Source organism: Lactuca virosa, chromosome 4 (assembly GCF_052849685.1).
Source record: "Lactuca virosa cultivar CGN04683 chromosome 4, Lactuca_virosa_CGN04683_v6, whole genome shotgun sequence".
In the NCBI taxonomy this organism is placed as follows: domain Eukaryota; kingdom Viridiplantae; phylum Streptophyta; class Magnoliopsida; order Asterales; family Asteraceae; genus Lactuca; species Lactuca virosa.
In genome coordinates, this window is record NC_136429.1 from 222,484,735 (window position 1) to 222,507,854 (window position 23,120).

The window sequence follows — 23,120 nt, forward strand, 5'->3', positions numbered from 1 at the left end:
AAGGAGAGTTTAGAATCCTGAAGCTGGAATTTTTTTCATCTAAGCAAAGGCACTCTAAAAAAGAAAGGTATGGCTCTAAACCCAATCTCAAATGGGTTCCTAAAGTTGTTTTTTAATATCTAAAAACGTAAGAGAGTCTGAACTTTTGAAAATCCATATTAGTTATCTCTCTCACTAAAGAAAGGTGTGATGTAAATTATTGTTGTAATTTTTTTTGAAGTTATTCAATAGTTTTAATTCGTTTTTAGTTAAATTATAACAAATTTTTTTTTTGTAAAAGTCTTTAATTCATTTTATTACCTTTTATTATTTTTTAAATATGTCTAGTTGTACATTATTTTTATGTTTATACAAAAGTTCTAATAATTGTCTTACTATTTAAATAAAATAATAAGATAAGAAATTTGTTTTTGAAAAGTTTTTAATTAGTTTTATTTTTAGTTAAATCTATTAATACAAAATAATAAGTTTTAATTACTTTTCTTTAAAGTTTTAAATTTATTTCGTTTTAGGTTGCTTAATTTATTTTTATAAAATCTAAAAATCCAAAAAACAAGTGTGTTTAGGTGTTCCAAGCAATGTGGTTCAAGTGTATGTTTTCTATCAGTTTGATAGAAATATAAGGAGGAGAATGCTTGCAACAATGAAGGGAAGAACGTCATAGTGTCAAACATTTCTGGGAGATAAATTCTAATGTTGTGTCTGGTGTTCAACTTATCCATGAACATCAAAACTCATTTACCCCCTAAAGTGTCTAATGGTCATATCTTTTTGTGTGTTCAAAGTTCTTTGTTTCTGGCACTGATTTGAAGTTAAATGAGAGATACCATGAATGTTTGATTGTGTGCTATTTTTAGATAGTTTCAAATGGGTCGTGGTGATGGTCTACCTAATGTTTCAATATACACTTGGTTCAAGATTTGAAGTTTCATTGCACAATTTTAATGAAACTAACGATAAATGTCATAATTTATGATCATACACTATGCTTACAAAGTATCTCAAACAATTGAATCACAAGCATAGGAGAACAATAAAGTTTGACAAAGGTAACCATGCTGAAAAATTGACAAGATGGTTATAATAATTTTTGAAGCTAGTTGATTTCTAGAGTTGTCTCTTACAAGCTTCATCAGGTATGTTCATTCTTTCTAAATATCATTGTACCTTTCATGATTTGGCGGTGGCATGTCTTGCATCAAGTATGTAGCTTTTTAGTGTCCCTAGAAGCATGTTGTTGTATGCACCTAAATCTCTCTAAGTATCGCATCAACGAGACTATCTGCTGAGACGACATTGAGTCCCCCATTTACACTGATCGTCTAGCAATGTCTAAACTTTCAAAGTGAGATTACATGTTCCAAATCAAAAAATTTATAGAAAGGATAGGGTGTTTATTTTCTTGGTTAATCGTCTCTTACCTGACTCTCGTCCCTGGAAGCATGCTTGTTGTATGCATCAAGTGTCATGTTCTGCTGAAACATCGAGCATAACCTGGTGGCTTACCTTGATTACATAGTCATCATCGTAAGAGATACTTGTTTGGTCCTTAAATGACAAAGGGTTATGCATGTCCTTCACCTCCTAGACTGAGGTATGACATGGTACCATTACAAATTGACGGTGAATCTTTGATTCTAGACTGCAACTAACTCTATGATGCAAGGATTAAACCACATCTTGTTGATGGGTTATCACTGTTAATGATTCATGATTTCACCTTAACATAAATGAGACATCCTATTCTTTCCTTTGATTCTTCTTTATGAGAACTTGACGATTCACTATGCAATACCACACACTGATAAAAGTTCGAAAGTTTGTGTCAATAGTTAGACTATGTACCGTAGTTTATCACACGCACCAACCTATTCTTGCCCTATCATTCTTCTTATTATTTTTATGATTCAGTGTCAAAAGCTAGACACTGATGAGAACTTGAGAACTTTGTGCCGATGGGTATATCATGTACCGTGATGTACTACACGCACATACCCACTCTCGCTCTTTAATCTTCTAATAAAAGAAGTTAATGATTCAGTGTACAAAACCACACGCTGATGACACTTGGCAATTCTCTGTAAATGATCTACTATTGCAACAACACAATAGTGTGATACACCTATCTTATCCTCTCACTTTATTTGTTGTTTTTCTTTCTATTTCAGGTTACTTGCTATCTCCTTTAAAAAAAGGAAGGAAATGTTTATTGATACTGTAAAAAAGGGGGAAAAATGTCTAGTTCGGCTACATTGTTACTTGATCATTCATAGCATGCATTCTTAAAAGAAGATTACACATCTAAGGGGGAGCAAAACTCAAATGTTGCTTATCTGAGGAGGAGCAAAATCTAAGGGGGAGCTGGTATCAACATTCTATCATCTCCTTATAATCTGTCAGTTCACTGCAACTCATGATACGTTGATTGTTTTTTATGCTCTTACTGCTTCTAATGCTGATAACCAAAATTAGGAGACATACATCTTCTCAGGAGGATCATTTGTTAAAGCTGAATAATTCTTTGAAGATTAGTTTTGACATCATTAGATAGGGGGAGATTGCATGGTCACACCTTATGATCTGATGAGTCAAACACAATTACACGCTGACCACCAGCGCCAGCACCGACGTCAACTCTAGAATGATCAGCGTCAACATGATCCCATGATCTTAGTGATCTTTGTATATTACGAAGATATCTTTGTATATTAGGTAGTTATACTCTATAAATATAGAATAGATTACAGATTCGATATCTTGGTGATAAGGATATGTTTATATGAAGATTAAATACAATCACTTTAATATAGGACTTCAATAGATTAGATTAGTATATATACAACATTAGGGTGAAACCCTAATGTACAACTTTGTGTAGTCATCGTCCTGGTGACCGTCTTTGTGATAGCCCATTTTCTTGGTCAAAACAACCCCTTTCCTGGTGAAAGACAACTTTGTGATACTTCTGTGTTCTTCATTGTTTTTTATTGTCCTTTCTTGTTTGTATTCGATCTATGAATCCACAAAGGGTTTTGGAATTTCATGTTCTTTTGAACTTCATCTTCATAGAGATCAAAGGAAAACGTGGGTTCTTAGCTAATTCGAACTTCAATGCCATTGGAATCGTCATTTACTCCTTTCTTAGGCTCTTCATTGACATTTTCTCTACCTGCTTCAGCTCTTGTTCCTTTATTGGCTCTACGCATTGTTTCCATCACATCGATTAGATTCTTTCTTTTCTTGGATTGACTTCATAGACTTGGATTTTCTTTATCTGATAGCCCTTTAAAATTGCTCAAATCTCCTGATATGTTCTTCATTGGTAGGAACGAAGTTTCTCCAGTCATCATCATCATCAGTTCCTATAATATTAATACCAAAACCAGTAACCTCCAGGGTGTCCCCCAGGTTCATAGATCATTGCATAATGGTGCTCCCCATGCTTATACCCCTTGCTCGTAATGTCGATGGTGATGGATTTCCAGGACTTCCTCTGTCACCTTGGTCTGAAAACAAACTGGCCTCGGTCCTGTTCTGGCTAATGTATCTGAAAAAATACCATGTACTGCATTATGTGTATGATGTGTATGTGTAAGAGAAAGAAATATGGAGTGCAGATCCTCAAGGGTAAAAACGTGCAATTGCCTTCTCGTGGAGACTTTAGGTTTATCGGCATCAGAATTCCTTTGGAATCTTAATTGGGCATTGTCTCCACTTTCAGTTGAAATTAATGCATGTTTTTCACTAGAATGGATAGATGGGGTTTTCTTGGAGGATCCAGTGTTGGATCAAACAATAGTCGGAGTCTTTTTAGATACTTTGGCATCAAGTTTGGATCGCTTTTTCCTACGGTGGACTGGGAGTTTCTTTTTCCTTTTTCTAAAGATTTTTTAGGAATCAGATGGAGCTTGAGCTGCGGTGTCTTTATTTTCTTCGGTATGACGTGGTTCCTCATTAACGATGCGCTCTATAGTATGTTGAGGTTATTCGGTGGCTCTATGTTATGCGGTGCCTTTTTTAACAATTTTTCGTGGAGTGGATTTTCTCTTCGCTACAGTATTAACTTTCTTGGGTTTTGGATCAGGGACATGCCTTTCATTATGCACTTTGAGGCTAGACGAGGTAGAGCGTTAATGTTGAATATCGCTTGTAGCCTCTATGTGGTCAGTGAACGCAATGTCAAAAAGGCCTATTTTAGTCAAGATGTGTTGGGGAAGTTTCCTAATAGGTTCAAAAATAGATTGATCCGTAGGAAGAGAGTACATTTTAAAATCTATGGATGCGAAGAGATTTGTTTCGTTGCCAACACTGACTCCGACTTCATTATGCAAATCCCTAATATAGAGTGATTAAAACCTTACAAATACTACTTCAGTGAGGCCTTCTCTAGGGTTCTTCCTTACAACATATTGAATGAAGTCTTCCCACAAATGGTACCATAATCAACAGCTTCCCTAGTAAAGATCCTACAAAGAATGTCTAGGAACTGCTTGCTAATTTGATCGGTTCCACTAGTTCGTCCGGAGATACATCGAATCAGATACTGACACAAGAACTACCATATGGATAGAAGCTTGCTCTCCTTGAAATCAGCAACACTGTTTAGCTTTGATTGATAACCCATTTTGTATAGAACCCTAAACACTTCATCGTTTGATGGGTTCTTGAACACAATGTTTGAAGGAAGCCTGAGATTGATTGCTTATGTGAATTTGGTCTTGGTAAGAACAAAAGTGGTATCGTTTTCCAGTAGAAGAAGAACTTATTCAAGATCTTCCTCTAGTCTAAATGCAAAAAAATACACATTTGAAGAGGAGATACATTGGAATGATTTATGTAAAGGCGTCGAAAGGACCAAACAAAGAATGTTTTGGCATGAAACGGATCATCAACATGATGGCTTCACCGTGTTCGTCTGAATCGTTGAAGATTGCTAGATAGGTGCTTGATGCAATCGATAGACCAATTTTCTTGATGGTTGAGGTGGAAGGAGTAGGATTTGATTGTTTCTTGGAAACTCCGGATTTTACCATTGTTATAGAAAAACTTGTTTAAAGAGCTTGTAGGAAAAGGGTTTTTTTCAAGATGAGGAAGAAGATGAACGCCAATAGAAGGTTTAGAAAGCATAAAGTTTTCTTGGAGAAGAAAATGGGGGGTTTTATACCTCTGTATTTGAAAAAGAAATTTAATCAGACTTAAGCTTTAACAGTTGTGAAAAGTGAAATGTTTTTCTACAATTAAAAGATTTTTTATTTAAAAAGAAATAACGATTTGATGTTCATTTAATGCAGACGTGGGAGCATTAAATGATCGTGATGATGATGTTAGCAATCATGAGGGAAATGGAGAAAAAACCATCTTACGGTTGGTATGCTCCATGTCAGATTTGGTGAAAAGGTAACTTTTATTGAAAAGTGAAATCTCATTATTTTATTCAAAAGCACGCTTAAGTTTCCGTGACAATTTTTGAAATGATAAAAAAGGATAAAGTGCATTAGATGAATTGGAATATAAAGATTCCTATTGAAATCTCAATAATTTGATCTAATTCATTAAATAGCACATCCTTTGAAACTTTTTTTTTATTTTAAAACAGGAAGAACAACTCTGATGTTCTTGAAGGAAGAACTACAGTATGGCAACATCATTTGTGTAGATTGGATTTGCACTGAAAAATAACTTGATTGCGAGGTTCGATATAAAATAAACTTTTGTGAACAATATTTACTGAGGTTTAATTTATGAAGTTTGCGCTTAATAGTTAAACTTAAATAGATAAAATTTAAAACATAGACAAATAAATGTGCTTAAAAAATTTGAGATAACAAGATAAGTGAAGCATATCTATTTGCTAGTTGCGAAGACTTTTAAAGTCTATGAAGATTATTGATTCAACAAAAATTGAGGGTCAAGATTCATCATTCCTAACATTTCAAGAAAATCATTTAGCTTTGTAGAATCAAGTGCTTTGGTGAAAACAACGACTATTTCTTTAGGCGTAGGAACAAAGATTTATTCAATGTTACATTTAAGAATATGATCTTTGATGAAGTGATATCTATGTTCGGTGTGCTTCGTCTTACTGTGTTGAACAGGGTTATGTGAGATTGCAATTGGGCTTTCAGAATCACAGTAGATGGGTATGCGAAGCATTATGTAGCCGTAATCCATTAGTTTGGTTTTCATCCAGAGAAATTGCGAGCAAAAAGTTGCGGTTGCAACATATTCTACACTGGAAAAGGATACATACTTTTACTTTCTAGATGACCAAATCACCAATCTTCCACCGAGGAATTGACATCATCCAGATATGCTTTTACGGTCTAATCTTCATCCTGCATGGTATGAATCTGAAAAAGCTTGTAGACTGAAGTCATTTCAAGATGGGTACCAATGTCCAATCACTTTACTCCCTTTGAGATATCTCAAGATATGTTTGATTGCATTTAGATGAGATACTTTGGGATCAACCTGGTATCTGCCATACAATCCTGTTGCAAATACTATGTTTGGCCTACTTGCGGTCAAGTAAAGTAGTGAACCAATCATTTCTCGGTATATCTTCTAATTAACTGACTCTACGATGAGGTCAGCTATGATTTTGTAACCAAAGGCCATATGAACTTTTGTTGAATAATAGTTCTCCATTGAGTATTTCTTTAACATTTCCGTGTGTATTTCTCTTGATGAATGAAGATTCCTTGTGCGATTTCCTGATTTGTAATCCTAGAAAGAAATTAATCTCTCTCTATTCAAACTAATTTGTAATTTACTCTTCATGAGCTTTGTGAAGTTCTTTACCATTACCTGATCAATTGAACCAAATATAATGTCATCCACATAGATGTGTGCAAGCATTAAATGCTTTTCACTCGAACTTCTAAAGAGGGTAGGATCAATGACCTCACGCTTGAATTAGACTTGACAAGAAAGGTAGAGAGCATTTCATACCTAGCCCTTGGTGTCTTCTTCAAGCCATAGACATCTTTCTCTAATTTGCAACAGTGATGAGGGAGATTGAGGTTCTAAAAACCTGGAGGTTGCTTTAAATATACCTCTTCCTTCATTTTTCCATTTAGGAAATTGCTTTTTTACATCCATTTCATGTACTTTGAGATTTTTATGCACTACATATGCAAGGAAGATGTGTATGGCCTCAAGCCTCACTACTGGAGCATATGTTTCATTATACTCAATTCCTTTAGTTGAGTATAACCTTTTGCTACAATTTGGGCTTTGTTTCTGATTACAACACATGTATCATCCAATTCTCTACGAAAAAACCAACAAGTATTATGGTATGTCCCTTTGGCTTGGCAATGAGTTTCCACACCTTGGTTTTTTCGAACTCTGCAAGCTCTTCTTACAATACAACTATCCAGTTGTGATCCAGAAGATATTCTTTAATTTTTTTGGGCTCTATTGACGACATGAATGTTGCATAGTGACTATGTTTGGATACATCTTCGGAGTATTGAGTTTCAATACCAGCAAAAGAACGTCCTATTATTTGGCCGGGTGGATAATCTCTAGTCCAGATGTGTATATGTGATTGATGATGTTCAGAAGTTGCATTAGATGGAATATTTTCTACTTTAGGAGTCTCTTCTCTTTGAACGTCTTGAACTTGTTCCCCCTCGGTTTGTGAACATCTCGCAAATAAGTCTTGAACCGCAGGAATCGGTTGCACAACTGATGATGAAGGTTCCCCCATGAAAGGTTGATGGTTTCCCCTGGACTGATGCGCGGGTGATCCAAGGAACGTCATCTCCTATTCCTATTTCCTCAACATTTTCTACTTCATAATCTTCTGATTCGTCAGAGACATGCAATTGATTGTAGACTGCAGTAACAACTTCTTCTAAGGCTTGATTAGTAGGCATGCTTTCCCCCTCAATCGGCAAGGTGGAAATCACATACGAGGAGTCTTTCATGATGGATGGTCCGAATTCTTCAGTGTGTTGTTGAGCGTCATGGGAGACTTATATTTTTTATAGTCTTGCAGTTTCTGGAGGATCGAAGAGAGTCTTATTGTTAACTTCGAACATGTCGAGAGGTCTTGATTGAATTGGAATATCGTCATATTTCACATGAAAGCTTTCTTCTATTAGCATTGTTCTTCAGATCAGAACTCTGTATAAAACTTTGTTTGTAGATAGTCCAAAAAGATTCTTTCATCAGACTTGGGTGCGAACTTTATGAGATGCTCCTAGTTATTTACGATAAAACACCCGCAACCGAAGATATGAAAGAAACGAATATTGGGTTTACAATTTTTCAAACCTTTGTAAGGAGTCTTTTTGAGGCGTTTGGTGATGATACTTATGTTCTGAACCAAGCACGTTGTTGCAATTGCTTCAGCCCAAAAATAAAGCGACAAGTTTGCGAAGTTTAGCACTTATCTTAGAGCTTCTACTAGAGTTATTTTATGTCCTTCTACCACGCCATTCTGTTGTGGTGTGTAAGGTGTCGAGAAGTTGTGATTGATTCCCTTGGATACGAGGAAGTCATTCAGAAGTCAACTTGTTAATTTCGTCCCGTTGTCATTTCTTATTTTTTTGATAGGAGGCTTCATCTGTAGTTCAATTTACTTGATGAACTTTATCAAGTTCTGAGGTGTCTATGACTTCAATTTAAAGAAGAAAACCCATGTGAAACCGATGTAGTCATCAATGATGACTAGCATATACTTTTTGTGATGAAGACTTTCTACAATTGATAGATCGTAGAGATCGATATGAAATAATTTTAAAGGTTCATTAATTGAAGAATCTACAATCAACGAATCACTTCCCTTAGCTTGTTTTCCACACCCACAAATTTGAGGAGAGGCAATCCTCACACCATTTCTCCATAACCAATTTATTGATGTATCGGAAGTTGAGGTGAGCAAGTTTTTGGTGTCATAGCCAACTGACCTCGGATACTGCTTTTTATAGAAAACACAATTATGGTTTACAAATAACAAGAGAAATATCCAATGGGAACATAGTTCCCACATCCTTGGATTTGATCAAACATTTTGTTCTGTCCTTCATCATGATATAGTTGTATTCATCATCAAATTCAACTTGATGACCAGCTTTGTAGTCTTGAGCAACACTTATTAAATTGTGTTTTAAACCTTCAACATAGGCAACCTTTGTATTGAAAAATTCTTGTTTCTCAAAACACTGTATCCTCGTATAGTTCCATTTGAATCATTTCCAAAAGTTATGTGACAACCATTTGTGACTGTCCCAAAGTTACAAAGGTAATCCAACATTTTTGTCATGTACAAGGAACATGCACTATCAACTAACCATTTTATTTCATGATATTCCGTGCACATTGCCTGCATAATCATTCGATTAATTTGGGAACCCAAACCTGTTTAGGGCCCGCAACACCATAAAATGATTTCTTAACAAATTTATGAAAACAAGATGTAGTTTTTGATGTTATTCTGGTGTGTGTTTTCCTAATTTTTGATGATGAGGTGTTCTTGACATTTTTCTGTTTTCCAAATCCTTTTTTGAAATAAGATCTACCTTGGTAGATGTAGACCTAGAGACATTTCTCTTAATGGGTGGATAAGAACTAAAAATCAGTTTCATTTCATTTATTTAAATGGTCTGCCTAGATTTAGATTTTTAAACATAATCAACATGTTTCACAAGTGTTTTCTTTAATTTAGACTTTTCAATAGTCTTGTCCTATTAAATGACAACTACAATGTTGTCAATCTTGACAATCTTGAGTCTTTGATAACTTTTTTGCGAAGTTTTGTCCCGAGGAATAACAACTGTGGTGTTGTTGTTTTTCGTTATTTTGGGACTTTGAGGCTTTGAAGGGCCTTGTGATCTGTTTGGACTTTTGAGTTTTTGTCATTTCTTAAGAGTTTGCAAAGAATTAATTTGCACATATGTATTTTGAAAAGATATGTTGTGCGTAGACTTGTTATGAAAAGATTTTCTTGTGCAGAGTTTTGCGCAGACTTTTTTCCCTAGAAAATTTTGTCATTTTGTTTTCTATAACCTTGGCACTTGATTCAACATTCCATTTCTCTATGTGAGATTTAATTTCAGCTTTCAACGCTTGTTTCACTTCATCCTTTGGGGACAGAACATCAGATTTGCTCACCTTTGATCTTTTGCTTTTCAAAAGTTTGGACTTCGGTATTGATCTAGGCGATGAGTCCTCTGAACTGTAACATTCATGGCATTCAAATTCAAACTTGTCCATTCTTACTCCTCCTGGAAGAGCTTGAATACTTGATTTTGTGGTAAGTGTGACTTTATCTTTTATAGGGATTTCATTTGAAACCTATGTCTCAGATAAAGGATGTGAGACTATAATGGGTTTACTCATTACATGTTTCACAGTTAGGACAAATTTTGGCGAAAAGTGAGGTCCTTCTAGAATGATTTCTTCATCAACATCAGATCCCGAGCCATACCAAATTGTTCCAATGACACGTAAGACACTTTTCACAGATTCATAACGTTGCGGGGAATCTCTCTTTGATCACATAGTTGTTGCTTAAGTCATGAAGTTTTCCGAAGTGACATTGGATGTATTCTGGGACAATCTTTTCATTTACTGGAAAACTGAAAGGTCTGTCATGTGTGACATAGGGATGGTCGACATCACACCTCTGTGGAGATTTCTCTCCGGTGGAGTAGCCATTTGACCGACCCCCGTTATAGGTTTTGTTTGTTGATCCATTGATCACAAGATTTCTGATTGCTTCGCTTTCAGTGAAAAGTTTTTCTATTAATTGATTTAAGCGTACATTTTCGGTTCGGTCTAGATCGCATTGATTGAATGCTACATGTAACTTAGTTTCATTAAGAAACCTAACATATTTTTCTAAAAACAAATCCCTCTCAAGCATCGTGACCTTAAGCTTCTCACCTTCTAGTCGACCCCTTAAGTGATACAGTTCCTTGGTCACTATCTTTTTTTCGTCTAAGCCTTCGTTATAATATTAAAAGACATCATCACATGTTTAAGTAAGTTTTTCTAGGTGAGGTTCATAATCTTTCATGTTATAATGATTACACAATAACATAAAATTTACCTACCCAACGATGTTGAGGCTTGGCTCCTTTTCCATGAAATTGTAATTCTTCTTCAACTTTGTTGACCCATCTTCGTTGTCGTCTCCTTTCCTCACAACAAGATATAGTTTTCCTCGCTTCCTTTTTTTGTTTATCTCCTCATCTTCATCTACTGACAACCAAACTTGATGGTCCCTGCGCACATATGCTACTAACACGTATTCTTTTTCTTTCTCGTCCACTTCTTGTGCCATTCTCAGGTAGTATGCTTTGTCTTTCACCATGTTTGTTTCACAATCTCTTGCAAAGTGATTTTCTTTATGACACTTGTGACATATGAGAACTCTTTCTTTTTTTTCTCTACTTACAACCAAGGTTTCAGAAGGTTTGTTTTCATGTGGAACTTCGGTGGAGTTGGTAAGCATCAAAGGTGTGGTTTGAGACTGTGGTTGATATGGTGGATTTCTTGGATATCTAGATGGTTGAGATTAGTAGTGAGGTGGGTTGTTTGGTGTGTTGTAGTAAGGGATGTCTAGTAAACTATTGATTTTTACAAAAGTTTGGTGGTGAGAGTATGTTGAACTTTTGGCTTACTAGGGCCAGGCCATTATGAAAAGCTTCCTCATCATCAATGTCCATATACGGTTCATGTGATTACGGTGAGTTGTCATACAAAGTTTGATATGAGGATTTTCCGGTTTAAGAATACTGCAGTGTCCTACTAACATGTTGTGGTGAGTGTACATTCAAGGCGAGTGGTCTATCTAGATCCAAGCAATCATTCATCACGATAGATTCTTGAGCTTGAAGTTCACCATATAGTTTGTATATTGAGAGTGTCTTGATCTTGCTCTCCCTTTGAACTATCATGCATCTTCCTCATCATCCATTGTTTTCCTAATCCATTCAAGAACCACATATTTATTTCATGGTTACTTCATGTGATGCTTGCATTTGAGAGTTTAGTGATAATTAGGTTTAATATTTTGAAAGAACGATCAAGACTTTCTCCTGGAAGAGCTTTGAAGTTGTTGAAGTCATTCAAGGTGGTTGTAAGCTTCTTGTCTTGAGCTTGTTCAGAACCTTCATACAGATTTTTTGAACATCCCATATTTCTTTTGTCGATTTACAATTGATGATGAGATCAAAATTGTCAGGAGGAACACCACAAGAGATTTCATAGAAAGATATTTCACATTTCTCCATCTTGTCTATGTCATTGTTAGTGGTTCTGGTCATGGCAACTCTGCCAGTGCTAAGTCTGGTTTGTGTTCCATCTGTGACAATGGGTGTGAAGACAGGTAAATGGGGTCCTTCTTCTACAGATCTCTAAACTTCTTTACCCATTCTTCTTAAATAGCTTTCCATTCTTTGAGACCAATGTTGATACTCATTTGAAACAAGTATTGGAGATCAATTTGAACCTCAAACACTGTTAGATATATTTAAAGAGTAATGTTGTGCTATTTTTAGTTAGTTTTCTTTTGAAAAAGATGCGGTAAGTGTTGGATTAAGGTGTTTAAGCTCATAACTAAATTGGTATATTCTTGTAATTAGAAGGAAAGTCGTTTTTGGGTTGCTCTCATAACGAGAACTTGGTTAGAATGACATTTGTAGAGAGAGGATAAATTTATTAGTTTATTATATGACTAATAAATTGCAATAAATGATTTGTTAATATATTATATGATTAATATATAAATTGGAAATAGAAATTTGATTTGTTAATTTATTATGTGATTAATAAATTAATATGAGAGCAATTGTTAAATAATTGATTTGTTAACTTATATGATTAATAAATTAACTTGAAATCATTTAAAATTGATTAAATATTAATCATAATTAAATGGAATTAATTCGGGATTAATTGGAATTGATTAAAGGTGCAAGGACTGAGCTGTAATTGTTCAACAGTTGAACAATTGAGAGGATCTTGAAACCTCCATCATATGGACGGTTTTGTTGACCCTATTAGGGTTTCTAGAAGCCTCCAAATGATAATTAGGAAACTAGGTAATTACATGATTTCAATTATTATTATTATATGTTTAAATTTAGGGTTTCTAGGATTTTCTAGCAGCTATATAAAGGTTTTTTAACCCTTTGATTTTTGGCCTTGATGATTCCAAGAGATTGCCGATTTCTCATTGCCTCTCCTCTCTCCTAGTTCTAGGGTTTTGGTGTGAGCCATTAGAGGTATTATCCTTTTGGTGCTAAGCTTTCCCAGACGAACAAGTACAAGGGATTGAAGTGCTTTATTTACTACAACAAATCAAAAGTATGTAACCCTAATTCCATGATTTTGATTATACTTGGGTTTAATTATGGTTCATGTTTATTTTGTTGTTCATTGTATGTTAATTCAAAGTGTGATGGCATAAATCCTCTAGATTGCATGTAACCTTAAGTGTTAGGTGAAATTTCGCAAACATATAGTATTGTAACCTATAAAACCCATCAATGGTATTAGAGACTTTGTGTGTCTAACATTAATTATACACTAGGTGCGAGACCCGTGTATGACACGAGTTGATTATAAAAAGATTAAACATAAAAGTGTTAACAATATATATTTTTGAAGTAAAATGAAAAAAAAAATGTATTCATTGCAAATTAATATCATATTAAATATATTTAATACTTTAAATATATAAGTATATGACTTTTTAATTTTAAAATTTGAAACAAACCAGAAATTGACAAGTGGATAATATTTATTTCAAAAATACCATAAAATGACAAGTGTTAAAGCTCATGAGAGATTGACATGTGGCAAAATAGATCTTTATTTATTAGAGTAGAGATGAGATGAATTGAACAAAACGAAATTTTTAACAAACCGGCTTGTCATGACGTGACAGGTACTCTGTCATGATGTGTGATCTGTAGAAAACTGATTTTCGGGATTTTCTACCTAATCTGATTGGCAGGGTTATTTTTAGTGATTATCTGGTTTTAATTCTGCAAAACTTCCGAATTTTGAATGCCTTAGATAATTAAAAATAAAACCCAAAATATTAGGATATAATCTTAAATAGATAATATTTAATTATAAGATTTATTAAATTAAATTATCCTAATGGATTTGATAATAAAGTTAATTATAAGATTAGTTAAAAGATAATTATAAATACATGATATGTTCTAATTGATTAATTAATTATATTATTAATTTAGATAATTAATATTTAAACCTTGTGTTTTAAAAGGTTTTAAAATACACCTTATACATATATAAAATGTTTATTACTATATATATAACTAAAAGTCAGTCGAATCAATTGTATGCATCATTCACGAAGCCATAATATAAGAGGGGTATAAGGACACAGCCTATAAACTGATCGTTGAATGAGTGTCTTTTTCACCCACTGATGCTTTGCATAGGGGGGGGGGGGTCGTTAGCCGGACAAGTTTGATATGACATAAAAGATTAAAAATAATATATATATATATATATATATATATATATATATATATATATATATATATATATATAAAGTACTAGAACATTCATTTAAAATCTCACTCTAGTTACTTTAGGAAAAAATGTGAAATTGTATGCCTATCCATGAAAACGCACATCGTTTCTTTATGAGTCATTAATGGAGCGTTTGTGGTTAACCAGCACACAAATGTGAGACTATAAAGATGAAATGGTGAAACGACTAATGTTTATAATTTTTGATGGAGTGTGTATGGTTAACCGACACATCAATGGGAGATTATAAATCGATTAGGGTGTTTGAGCGGGTTTGCATGGTTATTCAGATCTTAATTGTGATCCTCGACATCCCAATCACAATTGGTAAGAGCATAGTCTGAGATTAAACATGTCATTGATGTTTCAATGAAAATCACAAAAGATTTAGGAGTTTCATGCGAATGAAATTGGTGATATGTGTCTTCCTACCTAAAATAGTTTCTGTGATAAGGCTACGACATCCCTCTTCAAATTACAAAATGAAACTATGGATCCTAGCCTAAATTAAAATTTCGGTTAATAATTAAGCATTAAAATTAACTAACTTAAATTTCTCTTTTCCCACTTTTAGATATCTAATCAAGATATAAATGGTCTTCCTCGTTCTTATGGAAATGGTTTTCCTCAATCATCTGGAGATGATCCTCCACATTTGAGTCAATGTGAAATTGTCTTCCATTTCTTGGGTAATGGTGGAATTGGACATCGCCTTTGTTCAACTCTTCCACCTCCTCCTCAAATGTCTCTCCCAATGTCACCTTTTCCTGAAGTTGAAAGATATGAAACTACCCAAGCTCTACTCGCATGTAAACATGATGTTGTAAATTATATGTGTGCGCATGTTCTGAAAGTGAAATCGTACATTGACACGCTAGAAAGGATGGGTGTCGTATTCCGAAAGGAGCAAGCCAATGATTTGGTTCTTCTTTCGCTTCCAAATTCATATGGTTAGTTCATTAAGAACTTTCATTTGAGGAATCTCGATGTGACCCTAATTAATCTGACCCATATGTTGATGGTTGTTGAAGCATAAATGCTTAAGAACACAACTGAAGCATAAATGCTTATAGGGATTAATCCCAAGAGTTCCATGGACATTGACAATGGTAACATTGGTGATCAAGAAAATATTTCTCTTCCCAATTGAAAGGGATCTGCCAAGGTCCAGCCGTTTGATCGTATTGTAAAGAGAAAGGTTGATTCTAAGATCGTTCCATATGTTCACCCTAATGAGTCCAGTTGTTTCTACTACCAATTGATATTTTATGTTAGACCATGTTTCAAGTCTTTATTATTTCATTTTTTTTCTAGAACTTTTTTTTTAAATCAACCATGCTTGTTTTCCTTTTTCTGATCCTTATACTCCCACACCTAAATTATACAATGCTCTCATTATATATAATAACATTTAAAGCATGTACAATAAAAGAAGGAGAAAATGAATGAAATCGCCTTGGGAGTGTAGTTATGAGAACAAAATCGACTGTAGTGGCTTGCTTCGAAATGTGTGTTGGAATGATGATCCTTCAGATTTTTACGAAAAACTGAAAAATAGATATGATGTTCTTTTCTGCTAATGCCAGGACTTCGTGCACGGAACGATTGGCGAAAAAATCATATAACAGTACAAAATGTAAAATTTGGTAATAGTTTCACGGGAATTTTCATTGCGCAAAAAGATTTTGTTGCATTGTGGATGTGCATAGAACGCGACGCGGAAACTGAATAAAAAATCAACTCGAGTCGTCTCAGCCAAACACTCGTATCATCTCTCGTATATGTTCTTCCCTCTAGTAATGGACTTTAATAAAGTCTCGGTCCCTATCTCGTGTGGGTAAGTGACCCCACACTTATGTGATGCAATGCCTCTCGTGAAGTATCTTTCGTGATGAAATCACACTTAGTCCTAGTTGCTGAAATTATTGAAAGCATGTACGATTGGCGAAAACATCATATAAAGTACAAAATGTAAAATTTGGTAATAGTTTCACAGGAATTTTCATTGCGCAAATTTTTTGCTGCATTGTGGATGTGCATAGAACGCCGCGCGGAAACTGAATAAAAAATCAACTCGAGTCGTGTCAGCCAAACACTCGTATCGTCTCTCGTATATGCTCTTCCCTCTAGGAATGGACTTTCATAAAGTCTTGGTCCCTATCTCTTGTGGGTAAGTGACCCCACAGTTATGTGATGCAATGCTCTCGTGAAGTATCTTTCGTGATGAAATCAACATGGAGGAAAAATTTAAACCAACTAAAGACAACAATAAAAGTAAAAACACACTAAAATAACTAAAACTTAAAACTACTAGACCAAAATAACGAAAAAGGATATCACAATCACTTGTCTTCATCATAATCTTGATACAATTGTTGATTAAATCTCTTGAATGCAAGAAGTGGTTTGCGAAAACAAAAACTTTCGGGAACCTTTAGGTTACTTCCTTTGCTTTCTTTGTACCATTAACTAATAAGTAGAACAAACGTTTACCCAACTAGTTAAGAATATCAAGAGTTCGATCTTCCAATTAATTGTCGCGATACGTCTTTCTATACTACGTCTCGTGGATTGAGTTGGACAAATCACCAAAGTAGTAGGCTAAACAAGTCAAGAATTCCCTAATAGTTTGCAATCTTGAAACCCATGCAAAAAGAAAAGCCAAACAATGCGTATGATCACAAATTCTTGCAGATATCAAAAACATTCCCGACAAGTGGCATGTTATCAAAGAAAATAAAAATAAAACTAAAAATGTAAAAACAAATGATGAATAATCAAATAAACTAAATTAATTGAAAACTGTTCCTCGGCAACGACGCCAAAAACTTGATGTGTATTTTAATGCAATAGTTTTTCATTTATAATTTCTAGTCTATCGCATCTACACCAACACCTTACTGGTAGTGAACCTGATCGAGTATAATATAGTTTTGATAAGTAAAGGTGTTGAAATCAAGGGGAACGGTACTGAATTAATATTAGAATTTTTTTTATAGGTTATTCCAAATAAAATAAAGCAATAATATAGGGGTTTTGAATATTAAATCTTAAGTTATCAATAACTAACAAACTAGATAAACTAATTAGAAACAAATCACTTCAGATACATTGATTTAGATTGGATTACTTCTTAAAATCATGGTTAAATTCATCAATGGATTTATTAGTTTGTTATCGAATTCTAATGTGACGAGTTATCTTGATCGGATTTCCTACTACTAATAATTAATAAACAACTAACACCATGATCATGTAATTAGGAAACACATAATTAATTTAATATATATTGGGAATATGAAGATATGATCTAGTGAATTCTCATCAATGGTCGTGACAATTAATCGAAACATAGAATGGATATATAAACTCTCTAACACGGTCAAAATCACCAATTAATATTACCTAACCGTAGGTTTTGTTCGATCACTTGTAATTAAAGTCTATAGTCATAAAACAGTTAAGATTCAAGTCAATGTAAAAAGATTGTTCATCTAAACTACACATAACTTAGTTGTAAGTAATAAAAATCATAACTTTAACATGATATGTAATGCGATCAATCAAACACAACTAATAACCAAACTAATAAAACCCAAATTATTGAATTCAACGCATATATCGAGATTCATCTACTCCAAACTAAAGCAAAAGGTTTTAACAACTAAATTCAGAAAGTAAAAAACAAAAGGAACACAATTGGAATACTAATCGTGATCAGAAAACCAAAACCGAAAGATTCTCATCACGAATCTGCTCTCGAATCCTTCAAATCTTTGCTCCATATCAGTTTAACGGCCCTCCGACTGTCTTCTAAACTTTCAAAATCGCAGTTTGGGGGTTTATTTTTGCAGAAACCGAATGGTGTTGTAAGATAAGTCATTAGGGTTAATTTTTTGTCTTTATTTATAGTTTTCAGCATCGCCACGGAGTGGAAAATGACTTGCCACGTCGTGGCATTGGGTTTCCGTCACGTATCTGTATTTTGGATTCACCGCGTCCGAAAAATGTCTTTGCCACGGCGTAGGAACTGGGAATTCAAATTTGCCACAAACACGAAAGTCGTCCGAAATTTTGTCTAAATTTTTGAACATCTTGAATCTCCCCGGTCTGAGTTACGAGTAGTTAGATATGGCCAAAACACTAAAGAACGGTCTATCCAACAACATCCCTTTTGTGTCTTTTTCAGTTTCGTTCTCCTCCTTTTACATCTCAGCTCCGATTTTAACTGTAGTTGAACATTTTAAAGCATATTTAATATTATATATCTTAAAATATAACATTTTTACTCAAATATATTAGGATAATGACTTAAAATACATATTTAAATAAGGTCATATTATATCCCAAGCAAATCGATATCAATTAGATAATTTAAAAAAATGATTCATGTGGTTCATAAAATACGATTTTACCTTCACATAAACGAAAATATACGATGTTAGCCATAAAGACAATTCATTAAAAGTTTTCAAAAAAAAGTTGATGAATAAACATAATTCTTTTTTAAAACCATGTAGAACATTTTTAAGATTTCTCTTATTGTCCAAAGGTGTGAATAATTTCTTGAATAATTTCTTAATAAAATACATTTAAAAAAAAATTGTTTAAGGTTTTTATAGTACGGAACTTGCATAATTTGTTAGTGACTATTTATGAAATTGATGATATTCTATATTATTAGTTAAAAACATGTTCATTTCTTAAACATCACACGCGTAAATTTCATGATCATCCCTATATATAGCCCAATGTACGATGCATGCCAAGTATCCCACTCCACTCCACCCCAAACACAAATACACAATCAAAATGGGTTCCGGCAAATTCTTTAGAGAAATAGAATTACCTCAGCAAAAACCCGACAGCGATGGCGCTCTCTTCCCGGCGGTGTTAACCCCAATCTCCAACACTGAATTTACTACAAAAGCAAAACTCAGTGGGTTTGAAGAAGCGATTAAAGCTCACAAGCCATGGCTGGAGTCTCTTCTCCAGAAAAGAGGTGCTATCCTCTTCCGAGGCTTCCCTGTTACCTCCACTTCCGACTTCAATGACATTGTCGAAGCTTTTGGCTTCCCTGAAGCATTCTATGTCGGTGGAAGAGCCCCTAGAACCCAAATTCTGGGCCGGGTTTACACCACCAATGAAGCTCCTCAAGATAAGACAATTCCTTTCCACCACGAGATGGCCTATGTAAATTCCTTATCCATCCAACTTCATTAATTAATTCTCAGTTTCTTAGATTTGTAGTATCATGATGCACAAACAAGATGTGATTCATTCATGCATGATACGCAGTCATATTGATTAAAATTTTCAACATGTGGATTTGTTACTAATCTTGAGCTTAATTCATCTTTAATTTGAAACAGGTTCCAGACTACCCCTCGAAGTTATTTTTCTTTTGTGAAGAAGCACCACGAGCCGGAGGAGAAACTCCAATCGTTTTGAGTCATATCATATATGATAAGATGAAAGAGAAGCACCCAGAGTTCGTTGCAAAACTAGAGGAGTATGGAGTGACTTATACAAAAATAATGACCGATGATAATCAACAATCATCCTTCACCGGGAGCGGGTGGAAGTCGGCGTACATGACCACCGACAAGAAAGTTGCAGAAGAAAGGTTTGCATTTGACTCCATTAACCATTATAATAATTAATTAACGCATTAAAGATAATTAAGATCTCCAATTTAAGTTTATGTTTATGTTGATCCATTATAGGGCGGAGAAGCAAGGAACAAAGTTGGAATGGCTTGAGAATAATTCTGTAAGAACTATCACAGGTCCGGTGCCGGCGGTGAAGTTTGACAAGGGAAGTCAACGGAAAACTTGGTTCAATAGTCTGGCAAATAGTTATGGAGGCCCTGCGAATCCTGAACTCTATGATCCGAATAGAGCTATTGAGATTGGAAATGGTGAACCTCTATCGGATGAAGCCATGGCAGACTGTTTGAGAATTCTGGATGAAGAGTGTGTTGCAATACCATGGAAGAAAGGTGATGTTATGCTTGTTAATAATTTGATGGTTCTTCACAGCCGCAAGCCACTCATAACGCCACCTCGCCGCGTTCTCGTATCCCTTTGCAAGTGAGGAAAATTAAAGATCCGTGAATGATTCAACATTCCAGAAAGAAAGAAAGAGAAGAAAAGCATGGTCTATTTTGCAGCTTTCAATTTGCTCATAAATATTTGTTTTTTTTTTTTCGTTTTTTTTTTTGGTATTCTTGGTATGTGTAAAACTCTGTTAAAATAAAACAGCATCGATCGATCCTTGTGGGTTGATGCCAGGTGGGTGGGGATGATGATGTAAAATGTTATACGTGGTCCAAAATTCTTCTGTTTGTTTGTGGTGTTATAAATTATGAATGTAATGTAATATCGTCATTGGTGTTTTATAGTAATAAACTATCATTTCATTAAAGTTACTCATCTTTTCATATCTTAGTTTCTTCTTAAGTTTTTAAATTCTGAAAAGCTCCTTGAAACGACTCCTGGTCGTGTACTTTTTTTTATGATGTGGAAAATCCCATAAACAACTTCAAATATTATCCTTATATACTAATATTATTTACAATTAATCTATGATTTTTTTTAACAATAAAACCCAAAATACTTTCAATTATAATTAACTTTGAAAATTATCTAAGTTACCCAGCACTTGCATGAACTATTGCTGAGGTGAAGTCTATGTGGATAAACGACCTACTAAGTTGGCATCAGCAGACTTAAATAGATTCAAGTTTCGGCGCTAAGGCTTCTTCAATGACATCGTCTTCTTTAAGCACCCCAAGTGTACGCAATCTCAATGAATTAGCTTCATAAGGTATTAGGGTTAGGTGCACTTGTAAGACTCCTCGGAATGGGCAACGGGAGTGCCCGTTAATTCAACGTGGACATAAGAAAACGCCGGTATAACGACCCAAACACCGCCCCAGCTACACGTTTTTTGGGGTTATAGTATTCGGTGTGTGGGGGTAACGGAATGAAACGAAACGCGATAAACGGCTACTTTTCGACCGTTGTGGAACAGTCACCAATAATAATAAAAAAAATCACTTTAATTCATATATATATATATATATATATATATATATATATATATATATATATATATATATTCTAAATTAAAATTTTTACATAGAAAATTTATCTACTTCTCTCAAATACACATTTCTATCAATTTTAATATATTTTCTATATTTTTATTTACAAAAAGATAGGAACCTATTGATCCGTTCCATCCACACAATCATGACATCGACAATGATGATATGTCCTTGGGTACGATATAGCAATATGTTACGGATATGTTACCGCCAGAGCCAGCTCCACTACTAACCAGACGTGCGGCGTTGAACAAAGATCGTGAAGAAGGGCATAGACGTCTGGTACATGATTATTTTGCGGATAATTGTGTTTACCAACGTAGCGATTTTAAAAGAAGGTTTCATTTGCGGAAAAATTTGTTTCAACGGATAGCCAATGCAATGGAAAGCAGGTACCGTAATTACAGTTGTTTTAAAAATTTAATATATGCTCTTTAGATTATTAAATAATTGTTTTCAAAGTTAAATATATGTTCTTTAGATTATTAAATAATTGTTTTAAAAATTAAATATATGTTTAGGTATGAATATTTCAAAATGAGGTATGATGCGAGAGTTAAACGAAGTTTTACAGGGTTGCAAAAATGTGTTGCTGCAATCAAGCTTATGACTTTGGGGGAATCGCCCGATTCTATTGATGACTATATGAGAATGTCGGAGCGAACTGCACGAGAAAGTTTGTATAGATTGGCGAGAGGTGTTATCGAAACCTTCGGTGACAAATACTTGTGCAAACCTTCATTGAATGACATGCAACAACTATATGCGGTGCATGATGAACGACATGGTTTTCCGGGAATGCTTGGAAGCATTGATTCCACAATGTAAATATGAAGAAATTGTCCTGTGGCGTGGAAAGGTCAATACACAAGTGGTCATCTTGGATCGCCTTCGTTAGTATTAGAGGTTGTTGCGTCAAAAGACTTATGGATTTGGCATGCTTTTTTCGGAGTTGCGGGTTCTAGCAACGGCGTAAACGTTCTTGATCAGTCACCAATATTTCAGGACCTTTTGACAGGAAAGGCATAGGATGCTCCTTTCACAGTAAATGGCCATGAGTATAAGTTCGGGTATTACGAACGCTACAAGACCAACTGTAGCTTTATCTCATGCGCGGTCTCCCGCGACCTACCAATTCCTGACCCCAAACATGTTGTGGCCCTCCCAAAGTCTTGCGAACAGACCCACCTTGGCCTAAACCATCTGAAGAAATTCGTGAGCAAATCACAAATTTGCCACAATCTCACCGCTGCACAGGGACCAGTGAATGCTACGGGCCACCCCGCAGTCTTACAACACTCCCGCTCTATCTGCGAAATCGTGAATGCTACAGGCCACCCCACAGTCTTACAACACTCCTACTCTATCTGATTACTACTGAATGTTACGGTCCACCCCGCAATCTTACAACACTTCTACACTATCTGCTAACTAGTGAATGGTACGGGCCACCCCACTGTCTTACAACACTTCCACCTTACCA

At 34.8% G+C, this 23,120-nt stretch overlaps 2 protein-coding genes across 2 annotated transcripts; both read left to right on the forward strand.

Moving 5' to 3' along the window:
• Positions 1-19,278: 19,278 nt before the first annotated feature.
• On the forward strand, positions 19,279-20,872 carry LOC145108023 (clavaminate synthase-like protein At3g21360). Its single transcript, XM_079045006.1, has 3 exons — positions 19,279-19,719; positions 19,899-20,152; positions 20,253-20,872. Exons 1-3 carry the CDS (start codon positions 19,285-19,287, stop codon positions 20,620-20,622), a joined length of 1,059 nt encoding a protein of 352 aa, XP_078901132.1. The 5' UTR covers positions 19,279-19,284; the 3' UTR covers positions 20,623-20,872.
• A 966-nt stretch (positions 20,873-21,838) lies between these two features.
• Positions 21,839-22,465, forward strand: LOC145105642 (uncharacterized). The gene is made up of 2 exons (XM_079042728.1): positions 21,839-22,029; positions 22,159-22,465. Exons 1-2 carry the CDS (start codon positions 21,839-21,841, stop codon positions 22,463-22,465), a joined length of 498 nt encoding a protein of 165 aa, XP_078898854.1.
• Positions 22,466-23,120: the final 655 nt, after the last annotated feature.